This window comes from Rhinolophus sinicus, chromosome 14, assembly GCF_057876585.1.
Source record: "Rhinolophus sinicus isolate RSI-liver-muscle chromosome 14, RSI-T2T, whole genome shotgun sequence".
NCBI lineage: Eukaryota > Metazoa > Chordata > Mammalia > Chiroptera > Rhinolophidae > Rhinolophus > Rhinolophus sinicus.
This window is the reverse complement of record NC_142514.1, coordinates 164,688,427-164,708,446: the sequence shown is the minus strand read 5'-3', so window position 1 is coordinate 164,708,446 and position 20,020 is coordinate 164,688,427. Positions and strand designations below refer to the sequence as shown.

The 20,020-nt window shown below is 37.8% G+C and overlaps 2 protein-coding genes across 2 annotated transcripts in view; one reads left to right on the top strand and one right to left on the bottom strand.

The window, feature by feature from the left end:
- CCDC73 (coiled-coil domain containing 73) overlaps positions 1-20,020 on the top strand; it is a 256,081-nt gene that overhangs the window by 7,290 nt on the left and 228,771 nt on the right. The window contains exon 2 of the mRNA XM_019738516.3: positions 4,155-4,260. The gene's annotated coding sequence lies outside the window, so the exon portion shown is untranslated. The remainder of the gene's footprint in view (positions 1-4,154; positions 4,261-20,020) is intronic.
- Positions 5,888-20,020, bottom strand: part of QSER1 (glutamine and serine rich 1) — an 84,311-nt gene continuing 70,178 nt past the window's right edge. Inside the window, exon 9 of the mRNA XM_074336186.2 lies at positions 5,888-6,595. Coding sequence (XP_074192287.2) covers positions 6,492-6,595 — 104 coding nt within the window. The 3' untranslated portion in view covers positions 5,888-6,491. The remainder of the gene's footprint in view (positions 6,596-20,020) is intronic.

Genomic DNA, 20,020 nt, shown 5'->3' with positions numbered 1-20,020 from the left:
TTTCACCGGATCTGTCACCATGCTGCTTCTGGCTCTTCCCTAAAGTCAAATGACCGTGAAAGGTATACGTTTTGAATTGATTCAGGAAAGAGGACTTCCAGAACTGCTTCAGAAAGAAACAAGAATAATGGGATAAGTGTCTTTGAAGCAAGGGGGAGTATTTTGAGGGGATTAATGGCAATGTGTCTTTTACTGTAATAAGTTTTTTTCATTTAAACATTCACCGTATTTTTGGTCACACCTTGTATGTGGCCCCTTTTTGGTCCACACTCCTTTGGTTTGGTTATGAGAAACAGTCCAGAAAGTTCATGTGTAAGCAAGAAGCTGAGATGACTGGTTTGTCTATGGCACCTGCTCTTCCCTTTGAAATAATCTCGGAAGTAGCCACCTAGAATTTAATTCAGGTTCAACATACACTTAGGGATGTAAGCAGTCTTTTGTTGGTTTTGCGTCTTGCAGTTACCGTGTTTCCCCGAAATAAGACCTAGCCAGACCATCAGCTCTAATGCGTCTTTTGGAGCAAAAATTAATGTAAGACCGGTCTTATTTTAATATTTATATTATTTTAACATTTATATTAAAATAAGCCCGGATCTTTATAGTATAATATAATATAACATAATACCGGGTATAATATAATATACTGTAATACCCGATCTTATATTAATTTTTGCTCCAAAAGATGCGTTAGAGCTGATGGTCTGGCTAGGTCTTATTTTCGGGGAAACATAGTAGTTGTTAACTAATTAACCTTTCCTATCTTTTTCTTCTACCCTCCAGCCAGATGTAATTAATTTAGGACATCTCAGAATTATCTCCACATCGCCCATTTGTGGCACAAAGCTCCTAAAACTCTTGGAATTTCCTAACGGATGAGAGCAATAAAGGTGTCTTTTTTATGTTAATGAGGTGACTTTTGAAAAGTCCCTAAGGATAGGGGCCAGTTGCCAGGAAAACCAACCAAAAGATTAGAGAGTTGGAACTTTTAGTCCCGCCCCCTCTTACCTCTGGGGAGGGAAGACAGGCTAAAAGTTGAATCTGTTTTCAATGGCCAATGATTTAGCCAATCATGTGTTTGTAATGAAGCTTCCATAAAAACCCAAAAGGCTGGGGTTCTGAGATCTTTCAGGTTGATGAAAACATGGAGTTTCAGGGAGAGTGGTGAGCCTGGAGAGAGTATGGAAGCTCTTTGCCTTTTCCCACATACCTTGCCCTATGCATCTCTTCCATCTGGCTGTTCCTGGTTTATATCCTTTTATAATAAACCAGTCGTCTTGTAAGTAAAATGTTTCTCTCAGTTCTGTGAGCCACTCTAGCAAATTAATCAAACTCATAGAAGCGGTCATGGGAATCTCCAATTTGAAGGCAAATTGGACAGAAGTCGTGGCTAACCTACTACTTGCAATTAGCATCCAAAGTGGAGGGCAGTCTTGTGAGACTGAGCCCTTATCCTATAACCTAAGGAGGGTGTTTTTGGAACTTCCAGTCTATTGTCCATTGGTCAGAAGCACAGGTGATAACCTGGGTTTGTGACTGGCATCTAAACTGGTGGTGGAGGGCTGTCATGTGGGACTGAGCCCTCACCCTGTGGAAATGATGCTATCTCTGGTTAGATAGTCTCAGAATTGCGATGAATTGTAGCACACTCAGCTGGTGTTGGAGAATTACTTGCTTGGTGGTATGTGAACCTCCGTCCTTCCCCTCCACACACATTGGAATTGGGTGCAGAATCTTACACAGTAGGCACTCGATGAATAGTTGAAGAATTAAGGAGTGAAAAATAGGCTCTTTCCTCCTTGCTACTAGGTTATTTACGTTGCAGAATTGTCCCATGAACTCCATTCTGAGGTGGGTTTTTTTGTTTGTTTGTTTTTTCAGTATTAAAAGAGGAGAGAAAAAAACAGGGAAAGGAATCCTCCTTGGATTTCCACATTATGCATTGTGTTGTGGAGTACTTTCTCTCTGATCTTTAAGCCCGAGAGCTTATTGGTATAAATTTACACGACTGGGTCTATAATCCAACATCCCAAGAGTTTCTTTTTTGTGTGTTTGGTGAAATCTCAGCTTTCTAGCTTTTTATTTTATATACATGATATGGCCTTATTCAGTGTCTTTCCTATTGCAGCTCCCCTCTCGGAGGGGAAATACCACATCACCAGTGGCTTATGTTTGGTGTGGGTGTGCTCTGAAGGCTTCCGATTCCTGTGGCTTTTCCTTTTATACGTGGGCAGGGTGTTTCATTAGAATGGTCCCTTAAAGTCTGTGATCTATACTTTCTGCCACTCTTTATTCCTCTGAATTAGGGGTTGATAGTTGGATTCTGCCAAGATCTCCTCTATTTACTTACCATACCAACATCCTACTTTCTTTGGAAGAGGAGTTGAACGTCATCTCTGGTGTCTTTCTTCAATCTTATATTATTTAACATTCTGTTTAGCAGAATTTTTTTAAGTTTGGAATATTTGGATCAGATTTTTTCCCTCACGTTTTGAAGTTTCTTTGGCATTTCAGTTGTAGTTTGTTAGGAGCCAGTTATAAATTGGTGTTTGGAAGTCCAAAGAGTATATAATGTAAAAATTACCAGTGGGATGTGTACAGAAAATTTCCATCTCCTTTGTTTTTGGAAATAAGTTCCTTAAATTATTTCAGGATATAGCCAGATTGCTGAAATAAATGATCCATGAGGCTTGTATTTAGGATTTAGATGAAAGGTAAAACCTTGTGCTGACTGAAAAATGTACATAAGAGCCTTTGTGGGGAAGGGGAAAATTTCTCCTTTTCCCTCTTAGTTCTTCTGGTTGGTCGAATAATTAAAATGACATTAGACAGGTTAACAGGACAAAGTCAAGTTTTAATACATGTGCACAGGGAATTCACATAAGCATGAAAATTCCAAAGATAGTAAGACAAAATGAGGTATATATGTTATTCTGGACTAAGGAGAGGAAGTTAGGGGTCTGAGACTTCAAAGGGAAGGAAGGCAGTTCCCAGGGAGATGAAAGAAGTTAATGTTTAGTAAACAATTGTTTGCAACCTCAAACAATGAGAGGACTTTAATCAAAAAAGTCTTGTTAGGTTCCTCCATGTCTGTCACATTTAGTTCATATTAAATGGTAGTAATCTATGATGATAGATAGCTCCCTTGCTGGAGCAGGTCCTCTATCTAGACTCTTTTAATCAGTGAGGGGTAAGGTCATAGGTTCTCCTGAGTCTTTTGTTTCTTAAAAATAACCAGTTTCTTAAAGTAATCAGTATCCCAAAGACGCGTGTTTTGGGGTGGCAGTGTTCCTCTTCACCCTCTAGCAGCACTCTCAGTTGGTTACCACTTAGCGTCTTTTGTTCTGGGGGGGGGGGTTCTATTTTTTAAAAGATTACCCAAAATATCAAGATACTGCAGATACCCAATTATCATCACTGCTTGAGGGGTGTTTCAAATTAGATTTCTTTTTCCTTGTAATTTCCCAGTGTTTCAAGGGAATTCTTAATAAGATTCAATTTCTAGTACCATAATTTCATTAGATCTTAATTATGGTATATAGTCATTTATGCATTCAAAAAACATGTATTGATCTCTTACTATATGCCAGGTACCAGAGATGGATCTATATTCTGTGAAGCCTGAAACTTATTATAAATTTGTGGGACCCCTTTAAAAAAAAAAAGGAGAAGAGGAGAAGAAGGAGGAGGAGAATATACAAAACTCAAATTCAAAATTCGATACAGACTTCTGTTTCTGGGAAAATGGAATAGAAGTACATTTGCTCATTCCTACTACTAAGTACAACAAAAAAATCCTAGATACCATGCATAAAACAAACATACCGTGTTTCCCCAAAAATAAGACCTAGCCGGACAATCAGCTCTAATGCATCTTTTGGAGCAAAAATTAATATAAGACCCAGTATTATATTATATTATTTTATTATTATATTATATTATAGACCCAGTCTTATATTATAGTAAAATAAGACCGGGTTTTATATTAATTTTTGTTCCAAAAGATGCATTAGAGCTCATTGTCCAGCTAGGTCTTATTTTTGGGGAAACATGGTAAGAAGACTGGGAAGGTGGAGAAAAGAAAGCAGTCTGGCTAAGGGCCCTGGGACCCAGGAATGACATGATAATAAGTTCTCCTTTTGCCTCATATATTCCAGAGTTTGAGCTGAAGAAGCCAGCAACCCGGATATACCAGTGGGTACAGACCAAAAGGCCCCAACAAAAGCCTGCTATCTATAGCCAGAGAAGTATGAAGACTTGAAGGTAGGAGAACTTACTTCTAATCCTGGGTCTGCCAGTAACAAACTCTGACTGTTACCAGTTAAAGGTTTGTGTGCCCAACACTTCAAAAGGCCAATATTCAAAACATCAAGAGTTTGGAGTATTGAAAGGTTTATTGATTGAGCGCCAGCTCAAAAATGTGGCGGAGTCTTATAGCTTCCTCAAAACCATCTTAAGAGAGCTCAGAATTCAGGCTTCTTTTATGTCAAGGGAAGGGAGGAGGGTCGGGCAAGAGGTGGGTGACAACTGCAAACAGGGATCCAAGGTGTCAACAGGGATCCAAGGAAGAGCGAGAAATCTCTAACTCTCTTTGTTTCCCAGTCTGTTGACCCCCGTTGATTGGAGTCTGGTCTTGAGGCTCCTGTAAATCTTTGATAAACAGTCATTATTTTGTACATATTTCGCCTTCTCTTCAAGAGGCATCTTCTGGCAAGTGACTGTTCTTGCAAAAACTCAAGCCTCTAGAGCAGGGGTGTCCAAACTTTTTTCAACGTTTTTCACCAAGGGTTATATGCGGTAAAATACACAAACAGCTGGGCCATTCACTCAAGGTAAAGTATGTATTGCCTCACCTGGTTTATTTAAGTAAACTAAATATATTTTTGGAATTTGCTGAGGGCCAATTGAAAATGAATCGCGGGCCACAGTTGGCCTGCAGGCCGCAGTTTGGACACCCCTGGTCTAGAGGAATTTCTCTAGTTAATTAGCATATCTATAGCAGGAGCTATTGGCCTGACGCCATAGGAGAAATGCCACCTACAAATATAAGATAGAGTCAAAGAGAATGAACATTTCACTGTTACACAATCAACTTGGTGAATACTCTTTCCCCAGCCCTTCATTATCAGCCATTAACTAAGTCCAGCATTATGATTCCAAGTTTAAAGAGGAAAGAAGCTGTGTTTTAAGCAAAGTTCACTTTTCACTGCTTAGAATAGAAATAATTGCACATTGTAGAACATTTGAAATTAAAGAAATGTATAAAGAAAAACCCTACCATCCAGAAGCAAACACTATTAACATTTGAGGCAGTTTTAATGTTTTTTTTAAACATTAAATTTTATGTATTTGAGATTCTATGTATGTAAAATGTTGTATTTGTATATTCTCCTTAATGCTAGAATATGTTACAAACCTTTCATAAACACTTTATAGTCTACATATACTCTCATCACATAAATGTCCAACATTCACTTAACCATTTCATTGTAAAATGCATAGATATTTTTCCAATTAAAACCATTAAAAATTTGTATTCATGGCAACTTTTATATTTTGCCTTTTTGTGACATTTTGATACATGTTACTTTTAGTTTACATTTTTAAAAGGAAACTTATAAATTAGGACTTAGACAACTTTAGTTTGGAACAGCGATCTTGCTTCTTTTGTAAATCTTGTTTTCTGGTGTATGTGTCATGAGGCTGGAAGTGAAGCCTTCATATAATGTGATTCTTCATAATTGAATAAACATTTATTGGGCAGCACTTCTGTTACCAGAGGGTGGGTTCTTTTCGGCACGGTGTCCAGGTTCTTGGCGTCTCGAGCAAGGAGTTGAACGAGATACTGAGATAAAGTGGTGAAAAAGCAGTTTATTAAAAGAGATAGTACATTTCAAAGAAATAGAAACGGACCCAAGCAGTAGAGATTGGCTGAAGCACACAAGGTGGCATTATTAGGAGCAAAAGAAGGGGCTCAAGGTGGAACAAAGGAAGAGGCTCAAAAGGGCCAAGGGCCCGGATTCAAAAAGGGCTAACTGGTGAGGACTTGGAGTTTGTATCCTTTTTTCTCTAAAATGGGCTGTTTCTGTCCGGGGCGTGGGATCACTTGATTGATACCTGTGACTGAGAAGAGGCTATTACCTCATCTTTTTAAGCTGTGCAGGTGTGCGTGGCCTGTTTAATCTAATTGGGTATTTTGTACCCATTTGTTCCTCATAGGGGTAGATAATCACAATGAAAAGGGGAAGTTTTGGACAGAGAGGGGAGGTCTTCTAGATGGTTGCATTCTGTGGGCTGTGCAGGAATGCAGAGACCCAATGCCAATTTCTAACTGCCTGCCTTGTTTTTTCCTTGAGAGACGTGATCCCCATAAAATCTCTATGGGAAGTTGAGGGACAGGAGGTCTTTTCTTCTGTATCTGCTTCCTGCTGGGCAGGGGCGTAGAGCTGTCCCTACCTATTTGGGGATTCACAGAACTCTCATCCTATCTGATCTTAGATGAGAGGAAGGGGTCCCGAGATATGCCTGGAACACTGCATTGTCTTCTTTGGTCGTGACTGGCAATCTTGCTGGGGTATCCTCTGTATCCCCAAGGCCCCTGAATGGGAAAAATAGATTTTAATTAATAAATCTGTTAGCTCTATAGAGCCTGTGGCCATTCACCCAGTCATTTAGGTGGCATCAATTGTCCAGGAGCCAGGCCCAGAATGGGTTGGAAAGAACATTAGGCTTCAATGATTACAATCAACAAGTATGCTGGCCTGGGGGTCCAGAATGTCTTGGGGGATGTTGGGAAGTCACAGGCTTTTAAATCGTTATCTGAAGTAGGAGTGAGAGACATTCTGTGGTTCAGGCTAGGAGCAATTTTTAGGATTCAGAAACTGATCAGGAGAGTAATCAAAGCCAGGGACTAAGGAGCTAAGAAACTCGGGAAAAGGAGACTTAAAATTTCTATAGTGAGGGGGCTTAAAACTTTTGTAGTGAGGGAGCGCTCCCGTATCACTTCCACAGTGGTAGAGCAATGACTTCCAAAAATCTGCTCCTCCATAGAGCAAAGGGATCACTGTTGATAATTGTCTAGCTTAACTTTTTCAGAACTTTAGAAAGTAACCAAAGCCTTACAATAACCTGAGGAGTGTTTATTCAAGAAAAATGGCTGCGTCTCAGAACAGCGAGATTTGTGGTGTTTAATTTGCTCTGCTCCCATCCTCTTCTCCCTAGCTCCACAGCAGCCTCAAAAACCACAGCAATATCTGAAAAACAGCATCCTAGCAGCCATTGGACAGGGCAGAACAGGCTTGGAGCACCTCAAAAAGTCGCATTCCCTGAGAATTTTCACTATTTGAACTGCATAGCAACTCTCCAAAGAGCTGTGTCCACAGGCTTCTCTGACCTGATTCATTGCTGTCAGTGAGGCCGTGTGAGAAGTTTTGTAATAGAGGCATTTTCAGAGTTCTCTGGGATCACAGAAGGAGGATGGTCATACTCTGTGTGGGGGAAATAGAAGGCTTCCCTGTGGGTCTGTGTTAAAGTTGAGCTTTAAAAGATGTTTACCAGATGGAGAAGGAAAATGAGGAAGTAGAGGATTTCCAGGCAGGCAGAAGAAATATCATAAGTAAAAGCATGAAAACATGCTTACAATGGCATACTCAGCAATAAAACGCTCTGTGTGGCTATGTTATTAGAAAAAAAGGGTTCTTGGTTTCGTTACAGGAAAGAATTCAAGAACATACCAAATAAGTCATGCAAACAAAGCCAAGAAAGCAGTGGAATTATTAAAAGAAAGGAAAAGAATACATTCCCAAAATAGTGGGAGTGGGCAGGCCAGGAGGAGGGCAACTGCGCCAATAAAGAAAGAGGTTTAGGATTTTATTTGACTGAGCACACGAAATATTCAGGTTTTAGGGTTGGTGATATAGGTGTTCCCAGGTAAGTCCTTGCTGTCCTCCCTGACCCCTCCCTCCCCTGGGGAAGTGGGATTCCCTTGTTTTTTACGTGGTCCTGGTGGGAACTGTCATGGCGACACAGGGGGTGGAGATTTTTCCTGCAATGCTGCTAATGTTATAATCCATTACAATTAGCTGTAGCTGCACCTTTTCTTAAGAATGGTTTCATCTCCTCCTTTCCTTTGTTTCCCACACTTCCTCCTTCCCTTCCTCCCCCTGTCTCCCCACAGCCCTATAAGGTAACAGCTACAGAATAGGGTCCATAAGGGTAGAGATGAAAGAGCTGAAGGGCAGTTGGGTGAGAAATATAAGGTAGGCTACATCATGAGGGGTCTTTCGTAATCAGAGAACCAAATTCTGGTGACAGTGTAAAGAGGAGATTGATTGAAGGGTTAAGTGTCTAGAGGTAAGGAGACCAGTGAACTCATGAAAGAGACAGATGATGGGGACCTGGTCTAAAATAGTACTATTAGTTTTTGCTGCAGAAGAAGTACAAGGGGAAAAATGGGAAGATTTAACAGATTCCTTCCTTCTACAGATGTTCTTGAGCACCTACTAATGGACAAGTATTGTGCTTAGTGAATATAGAGCTACGTGGACAATTACAAGTGGTTAAAGGAAAAAAAAAGGGAAATGTCAAAGATGATTCCTATATTTCTAGTTTGGGCAACTGTGGATAGTGAGGGTATCCACACTTTTCAAATCAAGGTGAAAGTATTAGAGGGAATCTACCAAGAATTCAACTTATACATCAATGTATCAAACTCAAGACCTTTTGTAACTGATAACCATAGTGATTAGCTAAGGGTGATGGGAACAGATTGCAGTTTTTGTTTTCTAAAATTTTTTTTTAAATTTCAAGTTCTGGCAAAAATCTGTATAATATAAAATTTTGCTCTTAACCATTTTTAAATGTGCAGTATAGTAGTGTTAGCTATATTCATATTTTTGTGTACAGATCTGTAGACCTCTTTAATCTTGCAAAACAAAAACTCTATACCCACCAAGCAACGACTTCGCATTTCCCTCTACCTGGCAACCATCATACTACCTTCTGTTTTCATAATTTTGACTAATCTTGATAGCTCATGTAAGTAGAATCATACAGTATTTTTCTTTTTGCAACTGGCTTATTTTACTCAGCAAAATATCATTAAGGTCCATCTATGTTGAAGCATGTGACAGGATTTCCTTCTTGTTTAAGACTGAATAATACTCCATTGTATGTATATACCACATTTTCATTATCCACTCATTAGTTGATGGACATTTGGGCTATTTAACTTCTTGGCTGTTGTGACTAATACTGCAATGAACATGCATGTGCAGATATCTCTTTGAGATAATGCTTTCAGTTCTCTTGAATATATACTAAGAAGTGGGATTGGTGGATCAAATGTTAATTATAATTTTAAGTTTTGGGGGAACCTCCATATTGGTTTTCATAATGGCTACACCATTTTACATTTCTACCAGCAATGGGTAAGAATTCCAATTTCTCCACATCCTTGTCACCACTTGTTATTTGTTATTTTTTAATTGGCCATCCTAATGAGTATGAAGTGATAGCTCATGGTTTTGATTTGCATATCCCTGGTGATCAGTGATGTTGAGCATCTTTTCATATGCTTGTTGGCCACTTGTATGTCTTCTTTGGAGAAATGGCTATTAAGTCATTTGCTCATCTTTAAATGGGGTTATTTGTTCTTTTGTTATTGAGTTGTAGTTTTTGTAATATATTCTAGGTATTAACCCTTATCAGGCATATGATTTGCAATTATTTTCTCCCATTGTGTAGATTAACTTTTCACTTCATTGATTGTTTCCTTATATTTGCAGAAAAATTTTAAGTTTGATAGAGTATTATTTGTCAATTTTGGTTTTGTTGCCTATACTTTTGGTGTCATATCGAAGATACCCTTGCCAAATCCAATGTCATGAGACTTTACCCATGTTTTCTTCTAAGAGTTTTACAGTTTTAGGTCTTATGTTTAGGTCTTTAAACCCATTTTAACTTAGTTTTTGCATATGATGTAAATGTCCAACTTCATTATTTTGCATGTGGATGTCCAGTTTTACCAACCTCCAGGTAGCTGCAGGGCTCCCTATTCCCCCAGCTCCCAGTGGGAGGACTTTCTGTCCTGGAGGAGTAGATCATCAGCACTTCTCTTCCTGCCCCCAACTACCTGTTTTGTGGTCCTGGGCGAGAATGATTGAGAGATGGTGCTTCCATTCTCTGCTCAGCCCCCACTCATGGAATGGAGGCTCTACCTTGGGTGTGACATGCTGAGAATCCTGGGACCCTGATCATCCTTGCCCTGGCTCGTAAAATAGTGGTTTCATGCCAGGAGAGGCAAGCAAATAGGACTCTACACACCCTGTGGCCCTCAACGAGCACTGAGCTCCTAGAGTGTGGATGTTATTCAGAGTTGCTTACCATCATGTTCCCTGCCCCCAGCTCAGAGATTTTGCCTGATAAGGGAAGCAGGTCCAAAAAAAGATACCTACTAATCTCTTCCCAAAGCAACTGACTTCATTTGCAACAGAGCATGGAGAGGATAAAGTCTAAGAGCACTCACAAGAACAGTGCAACTTGTGGTAAAAAAGGAATTGGTAGGAGATTCACAATCCAAGCTAAACTGTAGGCTGACTAGTTTTCAGAAGAGAACCAGAAATGAGACAGCTGGGAGAGGGTTCGGAACAAATATCAAACACTGACCTCAGAAACCGTTCTTCCAAATGAGCCTTGATTGGGTTAATGTGTAGAGTAATTTATGTCCAGGCCATTGTTGAAAACAGTAGAGCAATCAGCCAGAAATTAGTGAATTTTAACACCTGGGTGTGGTCAGGGAAAGAGAAGAAAAAAGCCCTACCAAAGCTGCTGTCACCTCAGCAGGACTGTGGACATACCCAAAATTGCACTTCTCTGAGGAGCAGCACCAGAGGCTCAACACTGTGGGTGGTGGGAGTAGGGAGGGGAGACTTCACTGAAATTACCCAACCAGTCACTAAACCAATAAGCAAATAACAAGTGCTAGAAAGGGTTGGGGACCAATAAAGTTACTACAAGCTACACTATGTTGTCTGAAAACATCCACTTTCCAACAGAAGCTTTTGACAAATGCAAAGAAACAGGATAATATGACCCATAACCCAGGAAAAAAGCAGGCAACAGAAGTTGTCTATAAAAGTGATCTGGTGTCAGATTTATCATAAAAAGACTTCAAAGAAGCTATTATGAACATGGTCATAGAATGAAAGGAAGCCATAATTAAGGAAATAAATGAAAGTATATGATAATATTGCTTCAAATATTAATAATGAAATAGAAATTATAAAAAAGAACCAAAATGGAAACTCTGAAATTGAAAAGTACAGTAAATGAAATAATAAGCTCATGCAGGGACTCAATAGTACATTTGAACTGGCAGAAGAAAGAATAAGTAAACTTGAAGATAGATCAAGAGATTATGAAAACTGAAGAACTAAGAGAAAAAAAAAGAAGAAAAATGAGGAGAGCCTCAGACAACTGTGGGATACTATTAGCACACCAACATATATTTAATGGAAGTACCAGAAGGAGAAGCTAGAGGGAAAAGAGCAGAAAAAATATTTGAGGAAATAATGGAGAAAACTTCCCAAATTTATTGAAAAATAATAACCAAAACTAGACAAAGTTGTCACAAAAAAAAAAAAAAATACTACAGACTAACATCTCTTAGGAATATGGATGCAAAAATCTTCAGCAACATACTGCTGAACAGAATCCAGCAACCTAAAGAAAATTTACCCATGGATCAAGTAGGATTTATCTGAGAAATGAAAGGTTGGTTTAACATTTGAAAACCAATGAATGTAATAAATCATATCAATAGAATAAAAAACCAAAAATCAAATGATCATCTCAATAGATTCAGAAAAAGCATTTGACAAAATCCAATACTCCTCCATGATAAAAACACTCAAGAAACTAAGAACAGAAGGGATAAAGGGAATCTACAAAAAACCCAAAGATAACATTATACTTAATGGTGAAAGAATGGATACTTCCGCCTAAGATCAAAAACAAGACAAGGAAGTCCACTTCTTTTCAACATTATAGTAGGTGTTCTAGCCAGAGCAGTTAGGCAACAAAATAGAATAAAAGCAGCTAGACTGTAAAGGAAGAAGTAAAACTCTCTCTATTTATGCATGACACGATCTTGTGTATAGAAAATCTCAAGGAATCCATTAAGAAAACTATCAGAACTAATGAGAAAGTTCAGCAAGGTTACAGGGTACAAAAATACAAATACAGGGTACAATACACAAAAATAAATTCATGTTATCTCTTTTTCTCTTGAATGAGCTCTGTTAGTTTCTGTTCAAGGAATTTGTCCATTTCATCTAAGTTGTCAATTTATTGGCTGTAGCAGCAAGGGGCTACATTTTAAGTGGCCACAGAATTTGGGTGTCGAATATGCATGCACCATGCCCACTGAGAGGCATGCCCACTGAGGCAGCAAAACACTATTTATTAAGTGAGGCAATAAGTAAGATAGACAGACTAAAGCAAAGTAAGATAAAGAGTACAGTGAGTGTTTCCAAGGCACCGAGGAATGGAGACAGGGTCTTGGCTTCAGGTGTGTCTCCCGAGCGTCCCTGTCGGAGAGTTCCGACTAGGGCTCCCCAAGGAAACTAATTTTATAGGGTTTTTCCCAATAGATTACCAGTCTGAAAAGAATGCTAGACCATAACGATTACAATCAGCAAGCATGGGGACAATGAATCACAAGTCTCAGGGTATTTATCTAGGGTAGAAGGCAGGGGACATAATTTTGACAGTTTCACAATGTATATGAGATTACTATGGTCACAGGGCAACCTACATGACCCTATTCATGTGTTTCTCTGGCGGGTCAGCTATTGTTCAATCAGGAAGGCTGGCAAGCCCTTCCCAAGTGTACTGTTGACGGGGGAGTCAATGTCCGGGTGCCAACCAGACAGAGTGTTGTTCCCCTGACGCAACAAGTGGAAGGCACAAAGGGGCACCTAACTCACATTGTATTTACTTTATATTGGCGTAAAGTTATTCATGATAATTTTCTTATTATCTTTATTATGGCTGTAGGGTCTGTAGTGTTGCCTTCACTCTCATTCCTAATATTAGTAATCTCTTTTTCATTTTCCTCTTATTATTTTGGTATGAGATTTTATTTTTTCTTTTCAAAGAACTTGATTTTGGTTTCCTTGATTTATTTTATTTTGTCTTCTATTTCATGAATTTCTGCTCTTATTATTTTCTTTCATCTGCTTACTTTGGGATTTATTTGCTCTTGTTCAGGTTTCTTAAAGGGAAAGCGTAGGTCATCAATTTTAGAGCTTTCTATTTTTCTAGTGTAAGTGTTAAATGCTATAAATTTCCCTGTAAGCACTGCATTAGCTACATTCAACACACTTTGACATTATCTTTTTAATTAGGTTGAAAATACTTTCTATTTTTCTTTGTCACTTTCTTCTTTGACTAGGTGTTATTTAGAATTTTGTTGTTTAACTTTTAAATATTTGGGATTTTTCCAACCATTTTTCTGATATTATTTTATAGTTTAATTTCATTGTGGTCGGGGAATGAACATACCATTTGTTATTTGTCCCAGCTGTTCTTGTGCCTTTTTCCTGTTTTTGTTTTTGTTTTTTGTTTTGTCTGCTTTTGGATTAATTCGTTTTATAATTAAATTTTATCTCCTTTATTGGCTTATTGGGAATGCCTCTTTGTGTGTCTGTGCGGGGATTGCTTTAGGATTTATAATACACATCTTTAATTTGTCATGGCTTAACTGCATGTAATATTACTTAATGTATAGTATAAAAACTTTCAACAGTATGTTTAATTTCCCCCTTCTCCCCAGCCTTTGGACTATTGTTATATATTTTACTTCTACATAAGTTATAAATTGGCATTATACATTGTAGTTATTTTTGCTTTCACAAGTCAGTTTTCTTTTAAAAGTCTTAAAAAATAAAATCTCATGAATTTATCATATAGCTACCACTTCCAGTATCCTTGGTATAGATCCAGATTTCCACCTTGTATCATATTCTTTCATCCTTTAATATTTCTTGTAGTGATGGTCTCCTGTTGTTGAATTTGGTCAGCGTCTATATATCTAAAAAAAGTCCTTTCATTTTTCAAAAATATTTTCACTAGGTATAGATAGGATTTTAGGTTGACAATTTTTTCTTTCAGTACTTTAGAAATATTCCAGACTTTTGACTTCCCTTGTTTGTGACAAAATTTTTGCTGTCATTTTAATCTTTGTTTCTCTTTTGTAATGTGTCTTTTTTCTCTAGCTGCTTTTAAGATGGTCTCTTTATCATTGACTTTAGGCAATTCGATTATGCTGTTTTTTAATGTAGTTTTTCTTTTTTTTCATGTTTCTTATGTGGGGGTTCTTTGAGCTTGTTGGAATTGTGGGTTTATAGTTTTCAGTAAACTTAGAAGAATTTTAGCCATTATTTCTTTTTATTTTTTAATTAAATTTTTATTGGGGAAGATTGGGGAACAGTGTGTTTTTTTTCAGGACCATCAGCTCCAAGTCAAGTCATTGTTTTCATTCTAATTGTGGATGGTGCAGCCCAGCTCCAAGTCAAGTCCACTGTTTTCAGTCTAACTGTGGAGGGTGCAGCTCACTGGCCCATGTGGGAATCGAACCAGCGTCCTTGGTGTTATGAGCACTGCGCTCTAACCAACTGGGGCAACTGTCCGCCCTTTTTGTTTTTGCTTTGTTTTTTAGGGTGAGGGGAATATTGGGGAACAGTGTGCTTCTCCAGAGCCCATCAGTTCCAAGTCATTGTCCTTCAATCTAGTTGTGGAGGGTGCAGCTCACTGGCCCATGTGGGAATCGAATTGGCAACCCTGTTGTTCAGAGCTTGTGCTCTAACCAACTGAGCCATCTGGCTGCCCCTCTTTTATTTAAGTGTGTTTTTCCAGGAAGCATCAGCTCCAAGTCATGTAGTTGTTTCAGTCTAGTTGTGGAGGGCGCAGCTCACAGTGCCCTATATAGGGATCGAACCGGCAACCTTGTTGTTAAGAGCATGGCACTCTAACCAACTGAGCTAACCAGCTGCCCCATTATTTCTTTAAATGATTTTTCTGTCTCCCTCTCCCTCTCAAGGCCTCCAATTACTTCTATATTAGGCTACTTAAAATTATTATAGGGTTCATTAGTACACTTAATTTTTTTTAGTCCTTTTTTCTGTTTCTATTTTGGATAATTTCTATTGCAATGTCTTGAAGTTCACTAGTCATTTCTTCTAAAATAGCTAATCTGCTATTAATCCTATCCAATGTATTTTTCATCTCAAAAATTATAGTTTTTATCTCTAAAAGTTCAACTTATGTCCTTTTTATCTTCCATGTCTGTCCTTGTTATGCTTATGCTTTCCTCTACCTTCTTGAACTTAGAATATATTTATAATAGTTGTTGTATAATCCTTGTCTACTAATTTTATCATTGTTGTCTTTTCTGTGTCTGTTTCTATGGATTGATTTTTCTTATATGAGTTGTATTTTCTTGCCTTTTTGCATTCCTAGTAATTTTTATTTTATGATGATGTGAATTTTACATTATTGGGGGTGGAATTTTTTTTGTATTCCTTTATATATTTTTGGGCTCTGTTCTGGGATGCAATTAAGTGATGCAGAAACAATTTAATCTTTTTCAGGCTTATTTTTAAGCTTTGTTAGATGGATCCCGAACAGCTATTAGTTGAAGTCCAATTTTGTTGCATTAGTGAGACAACAATCTTCTGAGGACTCTACTAATGTTAGGAAGTCTTTCCAGTCTGACTGATGGGAATGTGAACCCTGGTAGTTGCTGTGTGAGCTCAGAGGGTTGTCTACTTGACTCTTTCTTGTGGTGGTCCTTTCCTTAGCCTTGGTAGTTTCCTCCCACATGTACGCCGGTCAGTACGTAGTTGGAATCTCAAGGAGGAACCCACTGCAAATCTCCAGAACTTAATCTTTGTGCACTACTCTTCTCTCTGTTACTTCCCTCTGCAAATTCTAGCTGCCTAGGCCTCCCCAACGTGTGAAGTTTGTCTCCTTAATTTAGCAAAACCTACAGGCTCTGATTGGTTTCACTTTTCCTGTGTTGTAGCCTAGAAATTTTCTCCAGGCAGAAAGCTAGGAACATTGTAGGGCTCAACTTATTTGTTTCCTTTCTCTCAGTATTATCGTCCTGTGCTGCCTATTAATTTTTAAAAACCATTCTCATAATTTTGTCCTTTTAAGGCAGAAATTTATATCTGATCCCTGTTACTCCATTTAAGGCAGAAATTTATATCTGATCCCTGTTACTCCATCACAGCTGAAAGTGGAAGTTACCATTAGTTTTGGACTGTATCCTAAGAGCAGCAAACAGCATTGAAGGGTTTCCAGTGGGGAGTCACATGATCAGTTGTTTAAAATCAGTGACTGCTGTGTGGAGAATGGACAGAAAGAAAGCAAGATGGGAAAGGGGAAGATAGCAAATCATTGGTTACTACATAGTATTCCTGCCAATTGATGCTGGTTTGGACCAAGAAATGACAGAACACAGAAATGGGGAAAGGTAAGATTTATTTAGGAACTGACAGAATATTATTGCCTTTGTGAAGTTCAAAGAATATGATTCAATGACAAAACTCTTTGACCCCTATGTGAAGGGAGTTTCACTGTGAAACTCCAAAAATCTTACAGCAGAAGACAGGTGTGTGTTTAAGCTGTGTTCTTGCTTCTGGAGAACTGTGTTCTTGCTTCTAGATCAGAGAGATAATTTTAAGACAATCAGTGACTATTTGCAGGGTTGGCTTACTTGACACCTCAGTGGTTGTTAAGGCTGAATGTTCCCCCCCCCCCCTCAAATTCATATGTTGAAGCCCTAACCCTCAATGTGGTGGTATTTGGATACGGAACCTTCAAGAGGTAAGTAGAATTAAATGAGATCATGCGTGTGGGGCCCTCATCTTGGGGTTAGTGCCCTGGTAAGAGACATTAGAGCTTGCTCTGTCTGCCATTTGAGGGCACAGCAAGAAGGCAGCCCATCTGCAAACCAGGAAGAGAGCCCTCACCAACAGCTGATTCTCCTGGACCTTGATCTGGGAATTCTAGCCTCCAGAACTGAGAAAATAATTTTCTGTTGTTTAAGCCACCTAGTCTATTGTATTTTGTTATAGCAGTTAATAGTGGTGCTCAACTGACAGTTATGACCTTTCATTGTTCTCATTTGGATGGCAGAGTGTTTGTTCATGAGAATGGGCATACTTAAGGCAAGGTATTGCTTTGCAATGCTTTGTGAGTGGTGCTTTTAATACATAATCTTTATGATAGTGAATTGTTTGCGAACTCCTGTGATAATGTTAATGCATTTGCATTAACATTGGCTGTGAAAAACCCTAACTTCCTGACTTCTACTTCAGCCAAATAACATTATCTTATAATAAGCTCAGTGGAGGACTGGCATTTAAAGGACTTTATACTGATTGGACCATTAACAGTTCTTAAGTCATTGATAAAGAGTGTATGTAAACGAAGTTAATTTAAAAAATTCATTCTAATGCCAAGTTCTTTCTGTTAGGCTGTTGCTAGTGTTTTGAATTCTCTTGCTTCACTGCTTAAAGACAGCTGCTCTCCGATGATAGCCCATTCACTTCCATAGATTAAATGGAAATTAAATATAAGAATTAAGAGTATGGACTCTGGTCTGTTGAAAAGGAAGTTCAGTGAAAACTGAGAGTGACCTGCAAAAAAACATGGGTGCTATTGGGTTGGTGCAAAAGTAATTGCGGTTTTTGCAATTGTTTTTAACCTTTTAAACCACAAGTACTTAATATATGAAGATGTTTTCTTTTAAAGATAGAGAAAGCAGGGGATGGACCACTGACAATTAGGAACCACGCAGAGGCCACTTTGACAATACTCAACTGATTTAAAAAACCTCTCATTTTATGTATTCACCCATCCAACCAACTTCTTAAGTGCCTATTGTGTAAAAGACATGCTTTTGGAAATAGACTAATTGGCTACAGACCTTAAGTACTTTGTAATTGACTGTTGATATCAGACATGTTTCTAATTAATCTTACACTAGTGTCACAAGACAAACTAAGCGCTGATGGGTGTGTGTATAAAATAGCTGCTTAATGATTTTGAAAAAGTCTTACAAGTTAGCAAAAGATAGTAAATAATGTAGCAAGGACTTGTCATTCTTATTTTTGTGCTATACCTCTTTTAGTGCTACCAAACCTCTTTACATTTCTCCTAACTTTCCAGTCTACCTAGAATCTAGAACATTAATAGCTTAAGACTTTGTTTCTTGCCTCATTTTCAGAATGAGAAAACATGTAGATTAAATTTCACATGACATGTCTGAGAATAGAGTGAGTTTAGTGGAAGAACTGGAACAGAAACCATTTTCCTGAAAACAAACTAAGGATCATGCCATCTTCCTCATCCAGCTGTTTACAACTCCTCCCAACCTGAGGCTTGGCTTAATCATATTTTAAAATATAAAGGTTAAGGCAGAGTCTTTTTCTGAAAATTAAAGGATCAGTAGGACAAAATCTTTTTCATATAAATAAAAATATCGTGGTATTAGCAATTACTTCTACTTTGCACTATTTTCAAGCAAAAAATTAGAAAGGTGACTTAATGGACTTAGACTTCTTTATAGGTGGAAAAGGGCTAAAAGTTGTATCTCAACACAGAAACTCAATTTCCTGATATTGTCAGCTGAGACAGTGTAATTCATCAAATATTGACTTAATGGAGAAAATCACGGCTGGGCCCTATACCATCTGTACCTAATAACTTTGTTTAGGACTCTACAACATGTTATATGATGAATCTGTAACTCGATGATGTTTTTGCATAATACAGTATCTCAGTTTCCAATTCTTAAAAAAAAAAAAAAAAGAGCAAACCCCAAAACATTCTGATTTTGTTGTTTAAAAAATTGTTTTCATTTTAATGATCTGAGTTAGTAACAAACAAATATACAAAATTGTCTTTCACATTTCCATACATTGTATTATGGACCACTTAAAACTCTGGACTACAAATGCAGGTTTCATTGTATCCTTAACTTCAAATGTCATTTATAAATAAAGGTGATTTGCAAAAACATGCATTTGTGAACATAGATGCGAAAAGTTGCACATGTAAATTAATGCACAACCAATAGTGTACATTGTTCATTTGTGCAGTTTGTGTGTCAAGTGCAACTGACACAGAAGCAGTCATCCTGGGATATTTCACTCTATTTAAAAAACATTTTTGAGAAACAGATGGAACTAGTTTAAAACAAAATTATATTCTACAAATACAATACAATTCACAACTTGTACATCTGAAGAAACTTTGGAGATCCAAAGCTGATTCAATAACCCTGCTGCAATGTTTTATGGGTATAGCTCCAAAGTCAGACGTTGGAAAATAGCTGCTCTACTGAACATGTGGAGTAAAAAGGAAAGTGAGAGTTTAAAAAATGTGATGAAGACTTTGAAAATAGTAATGTGTGAGTCATCTATAATTTTCATTTTTAAGTTTAAAGGTAATCTGAACATTTTCTAAACCATTTTAAATTAAGATTTTTTTTCCATCTTACCAATGTTTTCTATTTGATAGTATAATCGAAAATGGGCAGTTTCTATTGTTGACTTACTATAATTTGTAAGTTTATGACTTTTTTAGAGAATCAAGTGGATAACTGAGTTATCATGCAAAGGAAAACAAGGAGGCTATTTTTCCAACCATTAATCTGAACTAGAAATAAACGGCAACACAATGATTTTTCGTATTATTTCCAGATATTTGTAGACACAAAAATCTAATCTTTCTTAAAAACATTTTCCTGGGTTGTGGCAACATGTGCTTTACCTCTTTAACTCAATCTACAACCTAAAGTTATTTTTATATTATACATTTCAAACTCCCTGGCAAGGAATGCGAATGCTAACCAGCTAGGAATTTATTCAACTTCATAAAGAATGGACTTATGTATGGTTGTCGTATTTGTCGCACTTTCCTCTGAGGCCCAAGTTTTTGATGTCCTTGTCTA